Genomic DNA, 23,442 nt, shown 5'->3' on the forward strand with positions numbered 1-23,442 from the left:
CAAATACGGACATTTTTACTGTAATTTTGACAATGTAGCCTTCTAGATTACATATTTATTAATAATAATTGTTTTCCACAATTGAACCTACATATAGCACTCATATGAGGCTATTCACGAAATTTGATAACCTATGTCTTATCATCTCTTTGGTTCCGACATGATTTCGATGGAGAGATCTGATGAGTTTTTCAAAGCTTGGAATAGCCTTATACAAAATTTTATAAAAAATTGTAATAGTTTATTTACACTAAAATTTGCATACACATGAAAGGGCGATATTTAATTGAAACCAAAAATAACATTCAAGGAATATATTGATCAGTACAAGATATACATAAATCTTTAAATAAAACTTCAACAAAATTCTCAGATGTTAACAATATACTGATTAGCAACAAAATATGTGACATCAATAAAGTGACCTACAAATGTAACATTTGAAATGTGTATAAATAAATCAAAAAATTGATTGTAAGTCATTTTCTCCAAACTAAACTTTCAACGCTAAATTTTCATGACGCAAAAATTTTATAACATTAACTTTTAAAATAAGGAAATCTACAAGGAGGCAAATGCTTTCTTTGGTTAACTAATTTATTGTCTAACTAACTTCATAAAACATGTTCCTTTATTTCATTTTCTACCAGTAACCCGCCCCGGCTTCGACGGGTAGCATTTATAAATATAAACATTCTTCAGAAAACTCTCTTTCCATCATTTCATACAGGTGGACTTTATAATATATAGTGATTATTAACGTTCATCTTATTATGTTATTTCATAAGAAGAAATAGTGTGTGTATTTATATTCTATCTTTATTCACATAATGCATATAACCACGTCCTCATCTCTGACGGGGTAGAAGAGCCAACAATCTCGAAATGACTGAAATGTGTTCCATGTTCCGCTGTACAGCAAATGATGGAATTGAATGAGGAAATATTTAGTTTCCTGATATTAAATATTGTGAGAACATTTTTATATATTAACATAAGTAATAAGCTCTGTTACTTTGTGTTTATTACTATTTTACAAACGATAGTATGACTGCGCAATTATTTAAATATCGCGTGGGATATTGCATCAGTCTTTTAACATATTTGTTTATGATAAACTCGTTAAAAAATAACATCGCGTTGCTGCAACTAAATAAGATAAATAAAAAAATCTTTACCTCCTTGTTGTTTTATCACTCTTTCAGTTTTCTTTTATATTTTCATAAAAATATTATTAATAACAATTTTATTTCAAAAACATTTGTCATTAGACGCTACTTTCCAAATTTATATAGTAAAATATATTTGTGACAATGTATTGTACAACAATAAACATTGAAAACTTATCTAAAATAAGACATAAAATAATTTTCTATGTTACGAGTATATTAGTCACAGTCAAAGGTGTAAATAAGTAAAATAAAAATTGACATACAAAAAAAAAATATATAAAAAAATACAGTTTTACCCTCACTCATATATATAAAGCCTTTCACTTCATTCACTCGCATAAAACACTTTAAAAACATACACAGTTCATCGATCGTATAACAAATTGTATAAGAAAAAATCTCCAATAACATGTCTGTGCTATAGAAATAAAAAAAAATATGTATATGAATCAAATACATCGATTATGACTTCGCAATACATACCGCTCCTTGTCAGTACTCGAGCAAACAATTCATTCATTATGGTGTATATAATAATGAATGGACAAAATAATGCAAGAATACACCTACTTTTTGTCAACTTCGTCGCTTCAAGCCGCCTACCGTCGACTAAGTGTGTAAGCACCTTAAATCGCGTTCAGACCATGAAAGATCACAGTCGTTCATTCACTTTAAAAAAAAAGTTAACAATCTTTAAAAAAAATAAACATTTCTCTTATAAATAGAAGAGGGATACAAAAGCACACAGTGGCGCCATCTGGATCAGTTTTTAGCCAAAGGGTTAACGATTCGCCTGACGAACTCAGGGCCGTGGTAGTACCCTTTCAGCATGAAGTTCCAGTATAAGAACGGGAATAGCTCCTTCTTCATGTAGAACGCTATAATGCTTTCTCTGGCCTGAAAGAAATGAGTGAAATTATACAATATCTGAACTATGATATAAAACTTTAAAAAAAAATACATTCATTAACATTCTTTAAGTATTGAAAATGGTCGGGTTTATATAAGTACTAAAGGCCGCCCTCGACTTCGTCCGCGTGGAAACCCTATCATAACTTAACAATCAATCCCGCGGGGGCTCCGGGATAATAAGTAACCTATATGTTATTCTGGGTCTGCAGCTACCTACATACCAAATTTCATCGTTATCGGTTCAGTAGTTTTTGCGTGTAAGAGTAACAAACATCCATACTGGCATACTCAAAAACTTTCGCATTTATAATATTAGTAGGATATCCACTGGTTTATATCAGTGACTGTCGATCTCCCACGTTCAGCATATAACCTTTAATTTTTAACTCGATCATTATAAAGTGCTGGTGACAAATCAAAATTATAGAAAAAGTAACGCTAGTATCCTACAGGGATAATTATTCATTTACGGCTTGTTTTCTTGTCTAATAACCAGTTACGAAAAAAGAATTCACTTTTTTGTCACCTAATATATCTTTTTTTTTTTGTCACATGTTTCATAACCAGCTACGAAAATGTTTTTTTTTCCCTGTTCATAACTAGTTATTCATGTGTCTAACGATGAAAATTTCTCTCAACCTCTATCTAGCAGCTGTGATTATTACAACAAATACTGATTACGCCCTGATTCGGTGATAACTTTTTTACCTGGTTGAAAGGCAACGTCTCGTGCACCTCGCCGTCGTACAGGAACTCGGCCAGGATGCACGTGTTGAATGACGTCAGCAGCGGGCAGGCTCCGTAGCCGTTGTACTTCTCCCTTGGACTGTTCTTCTTCATCGTGCTAAGCAAGTTCAGTTCTAGGACGTAGCACTGTTTTGCTGTAATTTAGAATGAAATTAAATAATAAATAGCCATCCTACATACATAAATACATACGATAACGTCTATATCCCTTGCGGCGTAGACAGTGCCAAGAGTAAAGGCAATATATCTATAGTAAAGTAAGTATTATAGCACACGAAATATTTTTTCCGGTTAGTATACAAATCTTTCGCTTCGAACGTATACTTCGCGATTATGATTAGCGCCATCTATTTTAAAATGTTTGCATACGGTCATGTATTTTTGCATGTTGTTTAACATCTTGACAATTGAGTTTATAGGTTCTTACATTTAAAAGGTTGCGAGTTGCTTAGGCAGTTACTTTGTAAAAAAAAAACAACCTTCCAAAAAATCGTAGTTTTTAATAAAGTACCCGGGTTGAAAAAGCTATCTGGCAGTGCTTTCGAATCCAAAATACCTTAATTGATGACTTTTATTTGAATCTCAACTCTTTATCAATAAGCCTTACAGCTGAACGTCGCCTATCAGTCTTTGCAAGACTGCTGGCTCTGTCTACTCCACACGGGATAAAGACGTGATTTTATGAAAGAATTAATGAATGAGAAACTATAAGGGGGTATACGTACCGATAGCAGCTGCAGTCTTGCTGTTGGGCGTGTTAGTGCAATCACCGATGCCGTATATATTCTTATATTTGGTATGCTGTAACGTATACTTGTCAACGGTGAGGAATCCCGATTGGTCGACGATGTCAGCGTTGCAACGGATGCATTCCGGCGTCCGCATCGGAGGGGTTACGTGGAGGAGGTCGTATTTCATCGTCATTTCCTTTGGTGAATAAGAGTTTATTTTTAATTTAGAATATTAAACCAACCATTGCCGTGTGGTTCCCGGCACCAATAAAAAAAAAAGAATAGGACCACTCCATCTCTTTCCCAAGGAAGTCGTAAAAGGCGACTAAGGGATAGGCTTACAAACTTGGGATTCTTTTTTAGGCGACAGGCTAGCAACCTGTCACTATTTGAATCTCAATTCTATCATTAAGCCAAATAGCTGAACGTGGCCTTTCAGTCTTTTCAAGACTGTAGGCTCTGTCTACCCCGTAAGGGATATAGACGTGATGATATGTATGTATGTATTAAACCATAATATGTATGTAGATTGAACCATGATCAGGTCAGAATAGCTAATTTTTGAGTAAACATTGAGTTATTTTGTTTAGTCTTAATTTGCACAAAAATCAATATTTATTCATTTATTTATTTACGCCAATAATACAACGGTAAAATACCTCTTGAAGTATTTGGCAAAGAATTCTTATATAACAAAATTTTGTGCTGTACAGCAAAGCAATAGTATGATAACGTAAAATGTCGTAAACATACCTACATATAAATGAGTGGATGTCTCTTTTTTTAAGATTCACACATTTTGCCATTTCTGGCATACAATAGTGATAAAGTCGCCAGGGAAAAAAACAACAGGTTCAGGTTATTTATGATAACAGAATATCTAATACAATAATGTCACATATTATGATATAATTAAAAAAAAAATGAAATAAAACGATTGACCTAAAATGACTTGTATCTATAGCCGTAAGTAAAAAAAAAAAAACAATACCTCGTTATCATCTTTGTTGACAAACACCGCCTCTCTTCTGTCGTGCGTGACTCCCTTCAGCACAGTCTTGTAGTTGACGCGGATTTGTTTGCGTTGCGCGACTTTCAACAACGCATCTGCATATTTTTTAACGCCGAATATGACCGGCAAGCACGTGTTGTACATCATATTTGCCTTAGAGCGGACACCGGACTGAAACAATGAGTTTATGTCATTCATTCGGATCACACGTGTCACGTCGTTATTTCTTCAGAGGCAGACAGATAACTTAATGGTAACGTTTAGCTTGCTTGATGTAGGAATTGAGATTTTTTTGGTTCAGAGAGACACATAAAAAAGTTCTACTGACAGAGAATGCCTTGTGGCATTAAGTCAGTCTTAATGCCACAAGGCATATATGTATATGTATATACATATATTCACGTCTATATCCCATGCGGGGTAGACAGAGCCAACAGGCAAGACTGATTGGCCACGTTCAGCTGTTTGGCTTAATGGTAGAATCAAGTCCACCTGTTGTACATTTAATGTGCATAAATTTTAAATAAAAAACAAAAAGTACAAGCCTGTAATTTACTTTGGGGCTCTATATCTCATCATCATCCTGACGTTGAAGCGAAGGAAGTATGCAGAGATCGTGGCAAGTGGAAAGAGGTAGTCTCTGCCTACCCCTCCGGGAAAGAGGCGTGATTTTATGTATGTATGTATGTATCCTGACGTTAGTCCAGGTTACATCCTCACCTCTTTAGAAAAAAGCCCGGGGCGCGCCTGTGACCTCAATCATGTACCACTACAGGAGTACGTTTGATGAAAAAGTGTGACTTATGTGGGTAATAAGTTCGTCACGAAGTAACTCCCGTCTGACATCCACAACCTTTATACTGATGTACGGCCTCTGTGGCGCAGCGGTAGCGGAAGTAGCCCTGGGAACTCCGGTGCGTCTGTGGAGGAGGTTCCGGGTTCGAATTCCGGCCAGGGAATGATGAGAAACGAACTTTCTTTGATTGGCCTGGGTCTGGGATATTTATCTATATAAGTATTTATTGCAAAATTTAGTATCGTTGAGTTAGTATATCTTAACACAAGTCTTGAACTCCTATTTCTTTATTTATTAAATAATCTGACCTAAATTGGATTAAGGTTTCAGTAAGCAAGCAGTTTTCCCAACCATTGTGACTCACATCTTTTGCATCATTCCATTTCATTCTCAAAACTTATTGATTGAGAGATGTCGTCTTGTTTTCATTAAACATTTAGCTTATGATTTGGTTGATCATGACCTAATAGATTTACTTAAACAATCCAATATAAATCCATTGTTCACGAGAAAACAATGAGTATAGTAATCGCCTTTTGCTCGACAGCTAAAGAAGAGTAGTATAGTATTTTTACACATTAAACTTTATGAGAATGAAATTCGTTAAACAATTCAAAGAAAGATGATGGGTAAGATGTTGTCTCTGCCTACCCCTCCGGGAAAGAGGCTTCATTTTATGTTAAATGATTACAAAGCTTTTATGGCTTTTACGCTATTTGTCTAACTCCGCCAAATTAAAAAATAAAATTTGTTACAAAATAAGTTTTTCATTGCAAAAACGTCTTTATTCCCAGCGGGTTGATTAGAGTCAGTAGTCTCGAAAAGGTCGCGTTCATGATAGAAAAACAGTAGGCAAACAATAGGTAATTATTTTACTAGCAGACTTAATTACTTTAGTCGCCTTTTACGATATCCATGAGAAAGACATAGACTCACACACAGCATTCTACATAGTATAAGTTGACAAAAGAAATTGACACTGACGGAACGTGACGAAACAATATTTCATATAATAATAAAAAAAATTACATACATGCCGGGAACCACATCATTCTTAAGTGCAGATAATTACTCAAATTTTTATTTCAAAGTGTCACATTACCTTAGTAAAATAAGAGTCCGCCAGATAAGCGATCTTCTGCGGCGCCCCAGGACACTTAATCGGGGTGTCCGGGTATGTGAAGATGGCGTCTCCTCCTTTGAACTTGTTCAGGTCGGAAGCGGTCTTCTCCGCGTACTGCCACGAGTATATGGTGGACACGCTGCTGTCGGGGTCCACTAGGGCTTCGCATAGACCTGGAACCTGAAAATATTCAAAAAACAGTTTTTCAACCGCACCTTCGCAATCGTGGACTCTTATCCAAAAGACTCTACATAATATACCTATATTTTGTATAACATATGGTAAACACATATTCACTTGTTTTTATTTGTAACATATTGTATTTTTTTAAATATGAAGAAAATGCTGCAGTGCAGTTTGTTACCGCTTCTTCTGCCTTGGAAGCGGCAGTAAACATAGTTTTAAGTAATTTATTTGACGTCAACCAATATTGTTAAACCATACGTTTTGATAATTATTAAGCGATATGAAGTATCCTATAATAATGAATAAAAAATTTGAATTTGAAATAAAAAATAAACTAAATGAAATAAACTAAATTTTAAAATAGGCGCACCTACTGGCTTCTCTTAAAAGGCAGAACCAACCTGGTAAAGTAAACAGAAAGGCGGATTTGGTGACCCACTCTGCCTTCTCTGGCACTATCAAGTACCCACTCGGCCTTCTCTGGCACTATCAAGTTCTTACTCGGCCTTGTCTGGCACTATCAAGTACCCACTCGGCCTTCTCTGGCACTATCAAGTACCCACTGGTACTAACCTTGTCGTAATCATTCTCCAAACCCACCGCCACCACCAAGTACTCGTACTGTATTACGTGCCCCTCCACAGTAGTGACGCAATTCTCCGCAGCGTTTATACACTCAGCTTTATCCCTTATCCATTTGGCCTTTTCTGGGAGACAGAGCTGCTCGGGACGGCAGGTAGTCGACAATTTCGTCACCCCAGCTCCAACTAAGGTCCACAATGGTTGGTAGTAGTGATCCTGAAATACATAAATAGAAATACATATACATACATAAAATCACGCCTTTTTCCCGGAGGGGTAGGCAGAGACTACATATTTCCCCTTGCCACGATCTCTGCATACTTCCTTCGCTTCATCCGCATAATTAAAAAACGGTCTCTGCCCCGTAATAAGGCAGTTTTATCGCGCAAATCGCCGTCTCCCCTTTTTATTATGACGTGAAACGGGATAACAACAGTTTTGTTTTCGGGGTTCATTAAGAGAATCGCTGCCTGTTATTTTTTTACACAGTAATAGCAAACTTCCTTATTTAACAGATCAACGTGACAAAAACGTGTTAGATGACTTGGAGTCAGAGTGCAAATATCATTAGTATTTATTAGCGAAATCCATTATGCATGCTTTATGTATAAAGTGCCGTGTGGTTCCCGGCACCAATACAAAAAAGAATAGGACCACTCCATCTCTTTCCCATGGATGTCGTAAAAGGCGACTAAGGGATAGGCTTACAAACTTGGGATTCTTTTTTAGGCGATGGGCTAGCGACCTGTCACTGTTTGGATCTCAATTTTATCATTAAGCCAAATAGCTGAACGTGGCCATTCAGTCTTTTCAAGACTGTTGGCTCTGTCTACCCCGCAAGGGATATAGACGTGAACATATGTATGTATGTATGTATGTATAAAATACAACATATATTTCTATACTTATATTATCAAGAGCAAAAATGTCTATTTTTTTATGTACCTATGTTTGTAATGTTTTCACACAAAAAGTACTGAACCGATTTTAATGATATTTGGCACAGACATACACAAAACCTTCAAGAGTTACATATGCTATATTTTTTATTTCCCTCAGGAGTGAAATGCGGGCAAAAGCTAGTAGTCTTATAAAAAAGTGAATGTGGCCAACGGTACATACACAAAAAACCGGTCTAATAACATCTAAGAATTCCATAAAATACATAATGACTGACAGTAGCATTTGTTTTAATTTGATCTGTTTCAGCATGCATTTGGTTGTCTCATACATTAAACGCACAGACGTCAATCGAGTGACCTTCTATAAATCTGTGATTATTTAAAGACCATTGTGCATATGACATCATGCATAGAAATTCGCAATGTTGTTGGTAAATGAAATATAACAAAATATATGTATCATACAAATTTCAATTTAGATTTTTTCTCGATACTGATAATTACCGAAATTGTATAAGCTGATTTAAGGCAAAGATTTACATACATACATATGGTCAGGTCTATATCCCTTGCGGGGTAGACAGAGCCAACAGTCTTGAAAAGACTGAATGGCCACATTCAGCTATTTGGCTTAATGATAGAATTGAGATTCAAATAGTGACAGGTTGCTAGCCTATCGCCAAAAAAGAAACCCAAGTTTGTAAGCCTATCCCTAAGAAAAGATTTTCTTAAAGCTGTTTTTTGTGGAATATAGGCACCTAAGGATATCCACAGTTAAATCTGAATTCTGGAGTCCCCTGTGCCCTAGGAAGGGCATAACCGAAACGAATAGCCTATCATAAGATAAAGAAAAAAAAATTAGTTAGTGGTAATTGAAATAGTTGTCAGTCACATGCTATATTGACTGATGTGTCACACTTGATAGCAAAAACCGTATAACATTTTCGTTTTTATGTTGACATAACACTTTAGCATTTTAAGTACTATAACTTTTGATAAATGACATATTTATCAAGTTTTATCTATATTTTTATTTTGTTTATATAAAGACAAAAGTGCACAAACTAATATTACAAAAGCGAAAGTCAGTATGTTTCTAAATCAAATAAAACAATTCTATACATAAAGAACTAAAGATCAGATACTTTTAAACCCAGAAAAAGTAATGTCCCCTGTAGATAAGCACCAACAACCAAAACAACAAAAAGCTAATGTTTAATGGTCCTTTCTTATTTCCTAACAATTCATGCAAAGAGATGACATTCATGTTTATGGTCCTTCTTTTTCCTAACATTTCATACAGGGGTGGAGTGATGGCATTCCCTGGCTATAAACTCGAAGAAATAACACTACACAACAAACTTCAGAGGAACCCTGAAAAATATCACCACATTTTATAAAGTTATTTAGAAAATAAACTTACCAAGCTGGGTTCTAGTACTATAACGGAGTCTTTTGCCTTCAACCTCCTCACAAACTTGGAGGCGATAGTGCATCCGCCGGAGCCACCACCGATAACCAGTAGTTTGCATCTACAATAATAAATATGAATTAATTGCCTTGTAGGTATTTTACTGGGCCAGTAACTTGTTGCTATTTGAATCTTAATTCCATCATTGAGTCATACAGCTGAAGATGCTACTAAGACTGTTGGCTCTGTCTACCCCGCAAAAGATATAGACATGGTTATATGTATGTTTGAGGCTTTTCAAGACTTTTGGCTCTGTCTACCCCGCAAAAGATATATGTATGTATACAGGGTGACATTTAAAACAACTGCATCCTTTTAAACATAGACTATACCCATGCTTCTGAGCCTATTTTTATTTAAATTAAACGTCATCATTTTCACATTTGAAAACCCTCAAAAACTACGTCACACGCTTTATTAAAGACCAATACTACAAAAAGAAATTAAAAATAAACATGTAAATAAATGTCTGAAAAATAAATTATTTTTCTAGTATCAAGATCAAGTAAAGAACAGAGTTGTCGAGATCGCTCAGCTGAATGAATTGTGTCGTTGACCTCTGAATCTTACGCGTCGCTTTTCCGCCGGCCGGGGTGATATGACGTATTTAGGATTGTGGATTTTGATACTTTTATTTTTTTTCGTACTTTCTGAAATATGAACCGCTATTTTTGTTTTAACGTTTTTAAATATCCTTTAGATGAGTATACTTAACAGTTAAATTTATGCAGTTGAATTAAAAGTCACCCTGTATAGAATAAAAAACATTATTTTTCCATCATCACATCCTAAGCAACAGTCCAAAAGTGGAGTCAAATTATGACTAACATTGTTAATATGAAAAATTTTGAAAGGATGTGTGGATGTATGTTTGTTAGTCATCCATACATACATATAGTCACATCTCCCTTGTAGGGTAAACAGAGCAAACAGTTTTGAAAGTATGGCTTTATGATGGAAATGTTTGTGTTTCCTCATCTGTTGAAATAATAAGAATGGCCTGTTTTTTACATAAACCTATTTCTGTCAGAGATTTGTGGCCTTGCAAGCAGAAAAATCCGAATCAGGATCATGTTTTTTCACTACATAAAAGGGCTAATTTCATGCAATATCCACAAGAACATATAGAATATTCTAATCCTATTACCTTGAGTCTAATAATCCTAATAAATTTAAATCAAAAACCAGTTCCATCAATATTATGCATTAGCATTAGTAAACACATCAACATGTTATGTTGGTATGTTTACTAATGCAATAAAATTAGTTACTACTTTTAGTTACTACTAATTTTATTGCATTAGACTAGAGCAACAGGTGAAGCTGCTGTACTTTTTATGTTAATTGTACAATTATTTGATGACCTTGGAACGAAAAAATGAACAAATTAAAAGATAAACGATGTAGTAGGTTCTACTTAGGTACCTACTTATAAATATGAAGGTCATTTTATAAGTTTCGAGTAGGATAATAACTTTAATCACAGATTGAGACAGTTAATACAAACTAATATAATTGAACTTACGAATATTTATCGTTATGTACCGAAGACCCAGAGAAGTTTCTGTAAATCCCCATGGAGGATATCGAACTTAACTTTCGTATGAAATTCATGTTTATTTTGTGTATGTATCAGAATTTTGTATAAGCCATTTGCTGTCACATTCAAGTCTGAATTGCTATCAATTTAATTATTAATTTGATTGCACCGAGTGATACGACCGAACTACACAAGACAACGGAAATAAAACTGAAAAATGAAATGAAAATTTTTCGGTCGGGCCTTTTATTTTGTTCGATTCGATTGACGAAATAGGATAAACAAGAAAAGTTTGACAATTATGCCTTAGTGACAATGACAGCTATTGAAAATTTATGACAATGGCAGTTCGTAGGGTTGTATTTGCTTCGCCTTAATACTATGCTTTTTGCCCTTTATGTCGATGTCAAGTCAACATTTTGGTCAACATCAACAACAATAAATAAGTACAAAAAAAAAACAAAAATGGCCGACGATGACGAAATAGACGTTCTCGGAGAATTTTCTTTTAATTCTTGTTTTGCTCAAAATAATCAAGGAATGTAAGTTTTATTTACGATTTTGTTTATTCAATAGTTATCTGTAAACAACATTCTTTACTATAAAAGATAACGAAAAGATATATATTATACGCCTTGAAAAAATTTTGTTGTGATGACACTTCATAGCCCAATATTTTTTCATTGTATGTATGTAAACAAAACATTCGAAGATATCGTTGTTGGTTTTTGGATTGAATTTGACTGCTTCCTTGTAAAATAAATTATACAATATTGTTTCCTTTGCTGTTCCATTTCCAACCAAAAGTAAAATGTGTTTACGAAAGTTACTGGTTTACTTTTTCAGCCCATCATGCTCCAACAGAGAAGATACAGTGCATCCACAATGGCTCCTGGATTCCACAGCAACGAATTGGTATGATATCCAGAATAAAAATCTCCTTAGGTAAGCTGTTAGTTTGAAAAGCCCCTGCCAAATACTTTACAATAATTTGGGTCTCCTAGTCATAGTTTAAAAATTGTCTTTTTTATAAAGTTTCATATAGTGTGACTATGTAGTGCATATGCACTTAAAATTAATAAATTAAATATTTGTTCTAGTGAGAAAAGAATACATCAAAAACCACCCAAAAACAAATCAATAGACAGAGATAACAATATCATTTGTGCAGAATGGACTCGTGAAGAAAGGAAGATATTGCTGGAACAAATGGTGAGTAACTTAAAACCAAAATTTTTCTTTTTTTCATATGTCAGTAAACAAATCGGGAAATTGATAACAACTATACTAATACTTTCTACTGTTTGTATTATGCATTTTGTTCTTTTTTTCCTTGCAAATAATAACATATTACATTTAATTTCAGGATAAGTATGGTAGAGATGTACGTAAAATTTCTCAAACATTGAAGACAAAGACTGAAGCAGAAATTCAAGCACTGATTGAGGCTGAACACGGGATCAATCTGGAGACACCCACATTTGGCCTGGACAAGAATGTGGACCATGACAATGTACCTGTTGTAGTCCAGGAAGAAGTAGTGATGGACACAACTCCAAAAAGCCCAAGAAAAATAAAATCTAGGAGAAAATACACAATATCAAAAAATAGTTTACTTAAACCTGTAATTGTAGAGAATAGAATTGATGCAATGGACATTGATCCTGGAGAATTGGTTTACGAAGACGATTTAATGTTAGGATCTACAGAATCCATAGGGTCTGATTTAGACTTGACTGATGTAGTTTCTAAGAGGTTTCAGAAAGCAAAGGTTGGTAGGAAAATGGGTAATCATAGGAGAAAAACTTCAGGTTCGGACAGAGGCCGACCGAGGAATAAGAGTAAAGATATCCTGAAATCGCCGCAGGGAAGGCAGAGGAAGGATTCCAGCCTGTCTGAAGATAGTATGAAGAGCCCTAAAATGCAAATTGTATTGGGAACTGGACAAACGTTACCTGTTTCGGAAGGGGAGCAAGTGGTAATTTATTTTTATAGTTCTGTTGTCATGTAATAGTCTGCAACAAAGTTTTAAGACAGCTGATTTAAAACTGCTATCTACTTACGTAACAATATTTAATACTGAAGGTACTGTAACATTCAGCAAGGGTTATTTTTAATTTAATTTTTAATCATTAATACTAGTCATCTAGTCATTTATGATCTATCTATCAATATAAGACTAGATGTCAATCCAAAAATAAATAATCAGTATTCACTAATGCCAGTGTAATACTTTAAAAATTTCTTTAATTCATACAGAGTTTGCACTTTGAATGAAACCTGTTTTACGATAATGTCACTGATAAGCTGGCATTATATAACAATTCTGATAGAATGTCCCTTGAGTGTTGGTGCAAAATGATGCATTAATAACATAGATTGCTAATAATGATTTGATGATAACGGCAATGCTTAAAACAGTGACCCTATTAGTAAACAGGATATTTTATTCGTGTAAACCACGGGCTTTGCGCGAATTCAGCGAAATTATCTACAAAAGAATACAGGATTTTCGCAAATCCCATAGTAATTATATTAATTATATTTATTTATTAAACATTATTATTATATTAAAATATTAATTTCAAGAATATTAGTTCACTAATAACATTAATGCATAAATATGTTACAAACAAACATTAGTTTTACTTTTAGAGTAGTTAGGATAATATGATCCTTTTCAAGTAACTTACTTAAAAATAGCTTTATATGGATAAAAAATTACAGATAAAAATAGAGAAGAAAAAGGATTCAGAACCAGAGAGTGACATAGAAGTGGACATAGACAGCGATAATGAGGATGGTTCCACCAAGAAGTGTTCCATGGATGCGGGCACAAAGACCAATGTTGAGGAGGCTCCGATTGCTGTGCCAATTGAGGGGAGGAAGTTTGAACCTATGAGGAAGAGAGCTAGGAAGATTAACCTGGTAAGAATGTTTTTTTTTATTATTATTGTGTTATCTAAAAATTTCAGGAAGTTTTAAAGTTTGATTAGTGGCAAAAATAAGGTAGACTTTTACAGACTTGGGTCAAGAGAACCATTATGTTTTGCTTGTTTTGATGTCGTTAGAAGTGGCCGCAATAATGGCTAGTGCATCAAAATTTCTCTAGGTGTTTAAGAATGTTTTTGATTGTGTTGGTTTCAATTAAGAAAATTGGTTATTTGGCACACTCGCAAATAATAAAATCAAACTAAAATAATAAAGCAAGCAAGCTGTTGCAAATTCTCTAATTCGTGAGCGGGCCACAAACCAACTTCCTGAATAGGCTTAGATCTTTCCAAAGAAACATTGTCCTTTCTTTTTACAAATATTTACATGTTTTGCGCTGCACAGAAGAGTATAGTTACATGATATGGTCTAGGACGGTGGCGGCGGCTACACGATAATGCACACGCTGGAGGGCGACCTGCTGGAGACGAGCGCGGAGCCCCGCCGGCCGCCGCGCCGCGCCGCGCCGCCCGTGCCGCTCGTGCGGTGTCGCGTCTACAACGCTGAGAGACCGGTAACTTATTATGATACTACATGTTGCCAGCGACTTCGTCTGTATTAATATCTATGAATTAAAATTAATTGTGTTATACCAATTTCTAACATATACAGGGTGACTTTTAATTCAACTGCATAAGATTAACTGTTAAGTGTACTCATCTAAAGGATATTTATAAACGTTAAAAGAAAAATATCGGTTCATATTTCAGAAAGTACGAAAGAAAAAATAAAAATATCAAAATCCACTATCCAAAATATGTCATATCACCCCGGCCGGCGGAAAAGCGACGCGTAAGATTCAGAGGTCAACGACACAATTCATTCAGCTGAGCGATCTCGACAACTCTGTACTTTACTTGATCTTGATACTAGAAAAATAATTTAATTTTCAGACATTTATTTACATGTTTAGTTTTAATTTCTTTTTGTAGTATTGGTCTTTAATAAAGAGTGTGACGTAGTTTTTGAGGGTTTTTTAAATGTGAAAATGATGACGTTTAATTTAAATAAAAATAGGCTCAAACGACTCAGAAGCATGGGTATAGTCTATGTTTAAAAGGGTGCAGTTGTTTTAAATGTCACCCTGTATAACTGCAAAGTTTCATGAGAATCTGTTCAGGTCTTTTTTTTAGCATGAAATAGTGAGAAGCACATACATTCTTATAAAATTTAGCTATTTTTATAATATAAGAAAATTAACAGAGAAAAATGATGAATCCACTAACTCCACCTACAAAAGCGCTTAAATTTAAGAAGAAGAATATTAGAAGGATTTATTGAAGAGTAAGCTTTGTATCGTGCTACTAATGTTAAATCCGGCCTGATGTTTAAACACAATTATTTTAGGGAAATTCTTTTTTCTCATCAATAATTTTCCAGTTAAACAGGACATTAAGACTACCCTAAAAAGCCAGCCAACAAGAATATAAACAGAAACCTCAAGACAAATGATATGTATCCCTCTAGGCCCCCTTCGACGTCCGCCTATACGTGTCGGCATTGATCAGCATGGACGTACACGCTCACACGTCCCGCGGCGAGGTGATGGGGCTGCTGGGCGGCACGTGGAGCCCCGCGCTGCTGGCGGAGCGCCCCGCCGTGTGCGGGCTCGCCTACCGCCCGGCCGGGGCGGCGGCCGGCTCCACGCACTGCGACATGGACCCTGGTAACGCACTCCTTGCTGTAAATTACAATTACGTCTTTCTAGAGACGAGCCCGGATTGTATGTATCCAGCTTTTGATGCCACAGTCAGTGATGTGCGGTTATGTCTTTTTGTTTAAGTCATACATAAATTCAATTACAAAATTTTTATGAATTGATAGTTCATATCACTTAATAATTGTCTTATCTAAAAGATTTACAACATTGGTTGTAGTCAAATAAATTACTTAAAATTTTGAGTTTATTGCCGCTTCTAAAGCGTCAGTGCAGAAGACAATTCAAACGTTTGTATCCCTTACGCAATAGACACAGAACGGGAACAGTCTCCTAATAACTGAAAAGCCACGTCCAGCTGAATGGTTTAATGACGGTATTGGAATTTTGAAAGGAATGTAATCTATATTGCAGTGTCCCAGTCATCGGCGGCGGAGTCCCTGCGAGCCCAGGGCCTGTCGGTGGTGGCGTGGCACCACTCGCACCCCGCCTTCCCGCCCGCGCCCTCCGCGCAGGACCTGCGCTCGCAGCGCGCGCTGCAGGCGCTGGGGCCCCGCCTGCTGGCGCTCATCACGGCGCAGCACTGGCCCGCGGGCCGCGCCGCCTCGCAGTACAGGTGAGCTCACACAGCGCTGCAGGCCTGGGGCCCCGCCTGCTGGCGCTCATCACGGCGCAGCACTGGCCCGCGGGCCGCGCCGCCTCGCAGTACAGGTGAGCTCACACAGCGCTGCAGGCCTGGGGCCCCGCCTGCTGGCGCTCATCACGGCGCAGCACTGGCCCGCGGGCCGCGCCGCCTCGCAGTACAGGTGAGCTCACACAGCGCTGCAGGCCTGGGGCCCCGCCTGCTGGCGCTCATCACGGCGCAGCACTGGCCCGCGGGCCGCGCCGCCTCGCAGTACAGGTGAGCTCACACAGCGCTGCAGGCCTGGGGCCCCGCCTGCTGGCGCTCATCACGGCGCAGCACTGGCCCGCGGGCCGCGCCGCCTCGCAGTACAGGTGAGCTCACACAGCGCTGCAGGCCTGGGGCCCCGCCTGCTGGCGCTCATCACGGCGCAGCACTGGCCCGCGGGCCGCGCCGCCTCGCAGTACAGGTGAGCTCACACAGCGCTGCAGGCCTGGGGCCCCGCCTGCTGGCGCTCATCACGGCGCAGCACTGGCCCGCGGGCCGCGCCGCCTCGCAGTACAGGTGAGCTCACACAGCGCTGCAGGCCCGGACTTATCTCAGTCAGACATCATTTCTCAGACATCCACGTGACTCAGTAAGATATCACGTGTCTTAGTCAGACATCACATTCAAGTTTGTAGCTTCGATGGTTTAAGCTGAGCATTGATGAGCCAGTAACCTTTATCCTTTTACACATCACAGTCTAGGGATTAGGCAAATGTTCATAAACTATATTAGTTATGAACTTATCTTTCAGTATAGTTAGTAAATACCCCGTATGTGAATAATTGATTGGTTTTGTGGCGACATCTATTCGCCACAAGTCTCAAAAATAAAATCACGCGACGCTAATGTCAAAAACAGCGGCAAGTCTAAATCGCGCAAGCAAAGATTTCACGGATTGAAGCATACAACCTCCGACACAACATCGTCGGAGCCACAGGCATAACAACTAGCCTGGCGGAAGATTTCCCCTTGGTGGCGGTCGAGCCGAACTATCGCTCCCGTTACAGTTTCACTCGAGTATTCAGACGGTGTTCCGTACAAAAAGTTAAGATAGCCATGATGGTCGCCAATCTTCGTCGAGAAACGGCATTATAACATGTAGAAAAGCGATCCCCCAAAGAAAACTCCTTTGTTCAACAACCTGAGACTTCACTCTAATAGGAATATCAACTTGACCACATCTTTTTTCTTCCCACAGATGTATCCGCGTGGAAGACGACGACTTGGAGCAAGAAGTGCCGACCGGCTACCAACTCAGCGTCAAGTTGGTAGCTGACATCACCATAGAATCTCTCCCTCTCTACTTGGAGGAACTAGCGGGTCTGCTGGGCGAATGCGAGCGAGACAGCTATAGCGTCGATGTGACGAAGGATATATGTCCGCAAGCCAAAATGACGTACTTAGACAAGGTACGTTGTGTTCGTGACCCCCAGTTCGTGAATTTTGAATGGAATATCAACTCAAAAGTTTATTCCCAGAGCCAGACTAAAAATGTTCATTTCCCTAAGAGCTGATCCGGGATTGAAACTTTGTGACTTAGAGCAACCACAAGCGTTAGTCGCAAGAGTTGATTATTGATGATTTGTGACGTCGTGCCGCTGCTGTCTCCCTGTTCTCCTCTTCACAGATTTAAGCATTGTAATCAAGATTACTAAAAATATATGATTGTTTTTTTTTTGTTTGAGAGATAAATTTTAATTTTTTTTTTCTTTTTCAGTGCCTATCCAGTATATCGCATCACATGCGCTCGGCGGGCTACGCGGACGACGACCCCGTGGTGCCGCAGCTGCTGCAAGGGATCCGCGATATATTCAGATGATCTCCTAGTACCAAACGATTTGGTTCATACGTTCATGTGATGCCATTACTGATTTGCCCTATCAAGTTCTGAGTGAAGGGTGTGTTCGAATGTTATGTACTTTTAAAAACAGAACAGAAGAATCTATCAGTGATTTGCTTTTTAAAATTATCTTTGTGCGATCTCAGGCGCACCCTCCGTCGCTAAGTAATGGGACCCGGGTGTTGTTTTTTGTAATATTTTATTTCCCAAGGTTTATTCAATACTTTATTGGGTAAGAAGATTATAATTTGCCACGATTTTTTTTTCAAACTCTGTCGCAACCTCTGATATCTATAGGCTTAGTTCGGGTCTGATAAAATCGACACTGACGAAACTCACCGACGAAGATTGTTGAGTTCAGATTTTTGAAAATAATAAGCCTTTTTTCGTATGAATGTCATGCGTTATATGAAATTAATTTCAAAGGTAACTAAATTATTTATATATATTAATATAATAGTATGTAAGTAAGAAAATTACATTTATTTTATTGATTGCGTTTGTTTGCCATGAATTTAAGCGAGGTGTAGAAAATCCTCGGCACATGTAAGATACTTAAGATCTTTTCAACAATTTTAAGTTACAATGTCCTTAGTCTGAAGGAACAATATGTATCCTTTTTTCGTAAATTAATTTAAAATTTCAGGTGCAGTATTAAGGAAACAAAAAATAATATACATCCGTTCTTTTTGTGAAGAACTAACTGTAAGTGTACCTGTAAGACAATAAATTGTAATTGTACATTATTTTGTGAGAAAATATTGTAAAATAAATGCATAGGTGACTAAAGGCAGCCTTTTAATTTCAGTACCAGCCTTTATTCTATCTATAAATTAGCTAGTTTTCGCCAAAATTAAACCAAAATTCAAGTTTGTCGCGTTTTAATATAAAAAAAACAAGGCACCTACTCTATCAAAAAAATAAACCCTAACAGTTTAGTAGATCTAAACTTAGTAAAATTCAAAATAACGGGTTGGCACGGTCCACCAGGCTCTTCACTTAGCCCAAATTCTGACTGAGCACAGAACTAGGATTGACAAGATAAAATAAAAAAACAGAAGCATATGGCACAGTTCCGGTTTTATTCTTTTTAAATGTTACATGTGCTAGATAAAAAAATAATACAGTCCGATTAGTGAAATTCTTTTACTATTACGATATACACATCGCTGATTGTAATACTTTAGTACATCAATATATTTATTACAAATCGTTTACTTCCACATTCGTATACACTCTAAATTGGAAAACATTATATTTTTTTTTTACAATTTAACAAGTAATTTAACTTCGACGTAATTTTGAGTAGCGCAAAATGCCAGGCATCTCAAAATGCTGCCAAAATAAAAGATTCAATTGATTGGATTCAATTAAATAGGAAAATAATTATGACACTAAATCATATGTGACTTCAAAGCCCATCAAACTGGAATATTTTGAAAGAAACCTGGCACTAAGCGTGTACACTTTGAGCCCTCATGAACATTTGATGGCTATATCGTAGCGCACGGTACCTTGAGACGCTAATATGAAAGTGCCTTATTCCGATATTTAAAATTATAGACTTCATCTATTTATACAATGCCTTAGCGGCGACCTTTGATCGTAACAAAAGTGGAGCGTCTCAGACACGGTTATAATTCATAACCTCAAATCTTATAACATCGTTGTACTTTCGAACACAAAAACAGAAAACCGAATGAAAACTTTGTGTCCTAATTTGCGTGGTAAGGAACATTTCTCGTTTCTCTCAGCGTCAATAAACGTCCCTAATAATATTCAATAAAACTTGACATCTTAAATACTAAATTAATTATAAGATTAAGGAAGAATAGTTAGAATAAATTATATTCAATCTTAGCGTTAAATGGAGAGATTTTGGCAGTGGCAGAAAGTTATTGTAAAGTATCTGACAAAAATAATGTTAAGCCAAATGATACATTGCGCAACTATTTTACTATAGTATTGTGTTGTTGAGTTACAAAAAACTTCTGTCATTTTAAAAAGAAAGAGTCACTGTTATTTTAAAATCACGGCGCCCAAAACAATGGTCTACAATCTACAACCAAATAAAAAAGACGCTGAAGAAATATGGAAGGTACTAGTGTCTGAGACGGCGCGTGCGCAACGCGACCTTAGGCAATAAATAAAAATGTATTCAATTAAATTAATAAAAAATAGAGTTCGAATCATAGTATTTTTACGTCTATATTTACAAGTGTTAACTTACATTTAATTAGAAGCATCAACTATGAAAAATGTATCAACATTGAAGGCACATGATTTCGCACCCGATTCACATAATCGTGCATTCGATTTTGTGCACTGTTTTAGCTGGCAACACTGCTCATGTACCGTCCGCAAATCGGGTTAGTAAACCGATATTAAATTTCATTGAGAGTATAGTGAACAGCGAAGTGCGGTCGGTACAATGGATCGGACATGACAATCTAACTTACTTTATGTTACAATATGCGAAGTAATAAGTACTAACGGGCATGTCCGGCGACCGCGGTGTGACGTCACATCCCGTCGCGGCGCCGGAGTGGACTAGTGGTCGTAACTAACTTAGGGAAACTCAGTCTGGCAATAGTTTGCAGTTGCATTTTGAAGACGACAGTATAGTCTGCGTGTAGCGATACCCCGGTAATGTATATAAAGAAGCTGTTTGTTTTATAAGAAATAAGGCAAAGGAAAAAAATTACTAATGACAGATAAAAAAAATCCCAAAAATAGGTATCGCTAGTTTTCGAGACTCGTTGCAATTGCACAGTCTACTACATCATAACCGGCACTTATTCAAGACAGCAAGTTATTACGCTGCCAATTGCTAAGAGTATTTGTGTCAATACAACGAATATCAAACTGTCCGTCTAAATAATGATGGTTTATTAATTAAAAAATGATGAATAATATTATCTTACAATCTTGTTAATTACCCCTATTCACAGCTGCAGAACGGAAATAATTTCTATATCGATTTAGTGCGTAATTCATATTATCGATTGAGATCCCATAATGCATTGATTTTGTAGTGAATTTTGGAGGACCCGACCGGTACAGCATATAGCCTTTATATAAAGTTGATAATGTCGTTTTAATGCTGAAATTATTATAGAGAAATAAGAATTTATAAAAATAAATCAATCAATACAAAAACAGTCTGTACCGGCGAGTTAATTTCATAATATATTTATATAATATCCAATATCCGAATCTCAGATTATCAACGAATTATATCTTTTAAAACAGAACACCTCATTTATACCTAAAATATTAATTTAAAAATATACAAACTAAGCAGTCATTCGTTTAACACTAGGAATATTAGAACAAAAGTTGCGTACTTTAAATGTTCGAATAAAAAAAACATATCGTACAATAGTAAGCGTACTCACCTAGCTCAAGTAAAAAAATAGTTAAAATTAAAAAAGCTAAATGTCGAGGAACCGAGTCGTTATATTATATTAGCGCGGTCGTTATAAATAAATGATTTATCACTTTATTGCCGCCCTGAACTTATAAAATAATAATTTAAAAACAAAAAGGTACTCAAATAGACAAGCAAACAAGTATTGAAGGTTGTTCTTAAAAAACTATCATACATTTAATGTCCTTTAAAGAATGTAGCCTGAAACTAATATTTTATTACACGTTGCCAAAGGTGTTGCTGTTACGTTAAAAAAAACTATTTTAGTCAGGCAACGATCAGGTTACGTTAACTTATTATTCATTTTGTAATAACTGTCAAGAAAATATACGACTCAAAGCTTGTATCTTAATATTTAAACAATACTACACATATAGTTTTACACATCAAATTGAATACTTTATTAACAGGGCGGCAAGCTTCACGTGGCATAACTTGTACATATAACAACAAAGCAAGCTACTCCTACGGGAGAATAAGACAGTCACAACTTGACATATAATTTTGATTTTAATAACTGCAGGCAAAATAAATTACTAAATTATGTATTGCTCTTTTAAAATTTGTTTATTACATTATGTTTATTGAACTGTATGTTTTTCTTTTAATTTAATTAAAAAAGCTTTAAATACTATGCGTACAAACACACAAAATTTGTTTGAGTGTTATAACGATCATGGCGTAACTCGAAATGTTGTTTTATGTACTTTGGGTCATCTCAAATGCTATGAGTCAAATTGTCGCATAAAAATTTCCTACCTTAGCTTAAGCAGGGCGTTACAAAATTATACCACATATCGGGAGATTAATTTTCTGCCAAATCGAGTGTGTCGTATACACTCGCACGAAAGTATAGCCAACTTGAAAAAAAGAAACACTCAAGCAGGCTTCAAACAGGGAAAACGAGCTTGTATTTTTCCAACCAGTCTCTTTCTATTTAGTATAATTAGAAAGAGACGGAGGAGAATCATGAAACTGAGGGCGCTGAAGACCGGATAAAACTTCTCGTTTTTATTTAATTAATCGTGAAAAGAAAAAAATATTTAAACTCTTTGCATACTTCTAGGATTTATGTTTTTTTTTTTTAAGAATGTGATTTTTTTGAATATGTGTTCCCGTTTGGTTATAGTTCCGTGACGATTGTTACATTTGGTGGGATCACTCGATACTCTTGACTCGCGCCATGACCTTCCCCTCGAACATGGGCAGGGGGTCGTTGTCGTTGCTGACTTCCTCTTGTATCACCGTGTCCAGGTCGGCGCAGTTTGTTTTGAAGAAGTATCTGTGTAGTGGTAAATAAGTCGTGTTTAATTTTGGCTGTTGAAAAATGTTTTAATATTATCATGCAAGGGGCAGAAAATGTCTGCCTATAATTTAGCGCCATGACCAGGGTGTCTAGATCGTGTCTATTTTCAGGTAGGATTTCCATCATATAAGCGAAGAAGCATCATAGCATCATAGAAGCGAAGCCCCACACGAAAGCTTTACTATTTTGTTTTTTAATTTTGCTTTCAATAGTCTGTGTTCCTTCTTTATGTACGCCATAGCAACGGTTGCCATGGTTTGTTATTTAGGAAAAAAATACAGATATTATTTTTATTTTCATCATATTTTTATTTTATTACATAGGGATAGGCTTACAAACATGGGATTCTTTTTTAGGCGATGGGCTAGCGACCT

At 36.5% G+C, this 23,442-nt stretch overlaps 3 protein-coding genes across 7 annotated transcripts in view; 1 reads left to right on the plus strand and 2 right to left on the minus strand.

The window, feature by feature from the left end:
- Window positions 1-299: 299 nt before the first annotated feature.
- Window positions 300-11,450, minus strand: LOC106142532 (sulfide:quinone oxidoreductase, mitochondrial). Its single transcript, XM_060946750.1, has 8 exons — window positions 11,160-11,450; window positions 9,587-9,695; window positions 7,253-7,477; window positions 6,473-6,673; window positions 4,554-4,745; window positions 3,557-3,758; window positions 2,793-2,965; window positions 300-2,069 (listed from the first exon to the last, which is right to left on the minus strand). The coding sequence occupies exons 1-8, from the start codon at window positions 11,246-11,248 to the stop codon at window positions 1,935-1,937; spliced, it is 1,326 nt and encodes a 441-aa protein (XP_060802733.1). The 5' UTR covers window positions 11,249-11,450; the 3' UTR covers window positions 300-1,934.
- A 164-nt stretch (window positions 11,451-11,614) lies between these two features.
- On the plus strand, window positions 11,615-19,111 carry LOC106142693 (uncharacterized). 2 transcript variants are annotated; one of them, XM_060946972.1, is made up of 10 exons: window positions 11,615-11,716; window positions 12,021-12,119; window positions 12,275-12,386; window positions 12,541-13,152; window positions 13,902-14,102; window positions 14,539-14,679; window positions 15,633-15,831; window positions 16,237-16,438; window positions 17,691-17,901; window positions 18,210-19,111. In XM_060946972.1, exons 1-10 carry the CDS (start codon window positions 11,640-11,642, stop codon window positions 18,309-18,311), a joined length of 1,956 nt encoding a protein of 651 aa, XP_060802955.1. In that variant the 5' UTR covers window positions 11,615-11,639; the 3' UTR covers window positions 18,312-19,111. The 2 variants fall into 2 exon arrangements, with proteins under 2 accessions (XP_060802955.1, XP_013200016.2); XM_013344562.2 differs by having other exon boundaries at window positions 12,021-12,089.
- Window positions 19,112-19,391: 280 nt separating this feature from the next.
- The window catches only part of LOC106142613 (axin), a 67,386-nt gene continuing 63,335 nt past the window's right edge, over window positions 19,392-23,442 (minus strand). For all 4 annotated transcript variants that reach the window (XM_060946850.1, XM_013344438.2, XM_013344437.2 and 1 more), the window contains one exon: window positions 19,392-23,044. In XM_060946850.1, coding sequence (XP_060802833.1) covers window positions 22,921-23,044 — 124 coding nt within the window. In that variant the 3' untranslated portion in view covers window positions 19,392-22,920. The remainder of the gene's footprint in view (window positions 23,045-23,442) is intronic.

The sequence above is a fragment of the Amyelois transitella genome, chromosome 12 (assembly GCF_032362555.1).
Source record: "Amyelois transitella isolate CPQ chromosome 12, ilAmyTran1.1, whole genome shotgun sequence".
In the NCBI taxonomy this organism is placed as follows: Eukaryota; Metazoa; Arthropoda; class Insecta; order Lepidoptera; family Pyralidae; genus Amyelois; species Amyelois transitella.

What these genes read in the sequence shown, in the direction of transcription:
- LOC106142532 (XM_060946750.1), bottom strand. Translation starts at nt 11,248, where the DNA reads ATGAATTTCATACGAAAGTTAAGTTCGATATCCTCCATGGGGATTTAC. An exon ending in GTACATAACGATAAATATTC is followed by an intron (nt 9,696 to 11,159) that starts GTAAGTTCAATT and finishes TTATTATTGTAG; the next exon opens with ATGCAAACTACTGGTTATCG. An exon ending in TCAACAAAGATGATAACGAG is followed by an intron (nt 3,759 to 4,553) that starts GTATTGTTTTTT and finishes TATTCACCAAAG; the next exon opens with GAAATGACGATGAAATACGA.
- LOC106142693 (XM_060946972.1), top strand. Translation starts at nt 11,640, where the DNA reads ATGGCCGACGATGACGAAATAGACGTTCTCGGAGAATTTTCTTTTAAT. An exon ending in CAGAATAAAAATCTCCTTAG is followed by an intron (nt 12,120 to 12,274) that starts GTAAGCTGTTAG and finishes TATTTGTTCTAG; the next exon opens with TGAGAAAAGAATACATCAAA. An exon ending in CGCGCCGCCTCGCAGTACAG is followed by an intron (nt 16,439 to 17,690) that starts GTGAGCTCACAC and finishes TTCTTCCCACAG; the next exon opens with ATGTATCCGCGTGGAAGACG.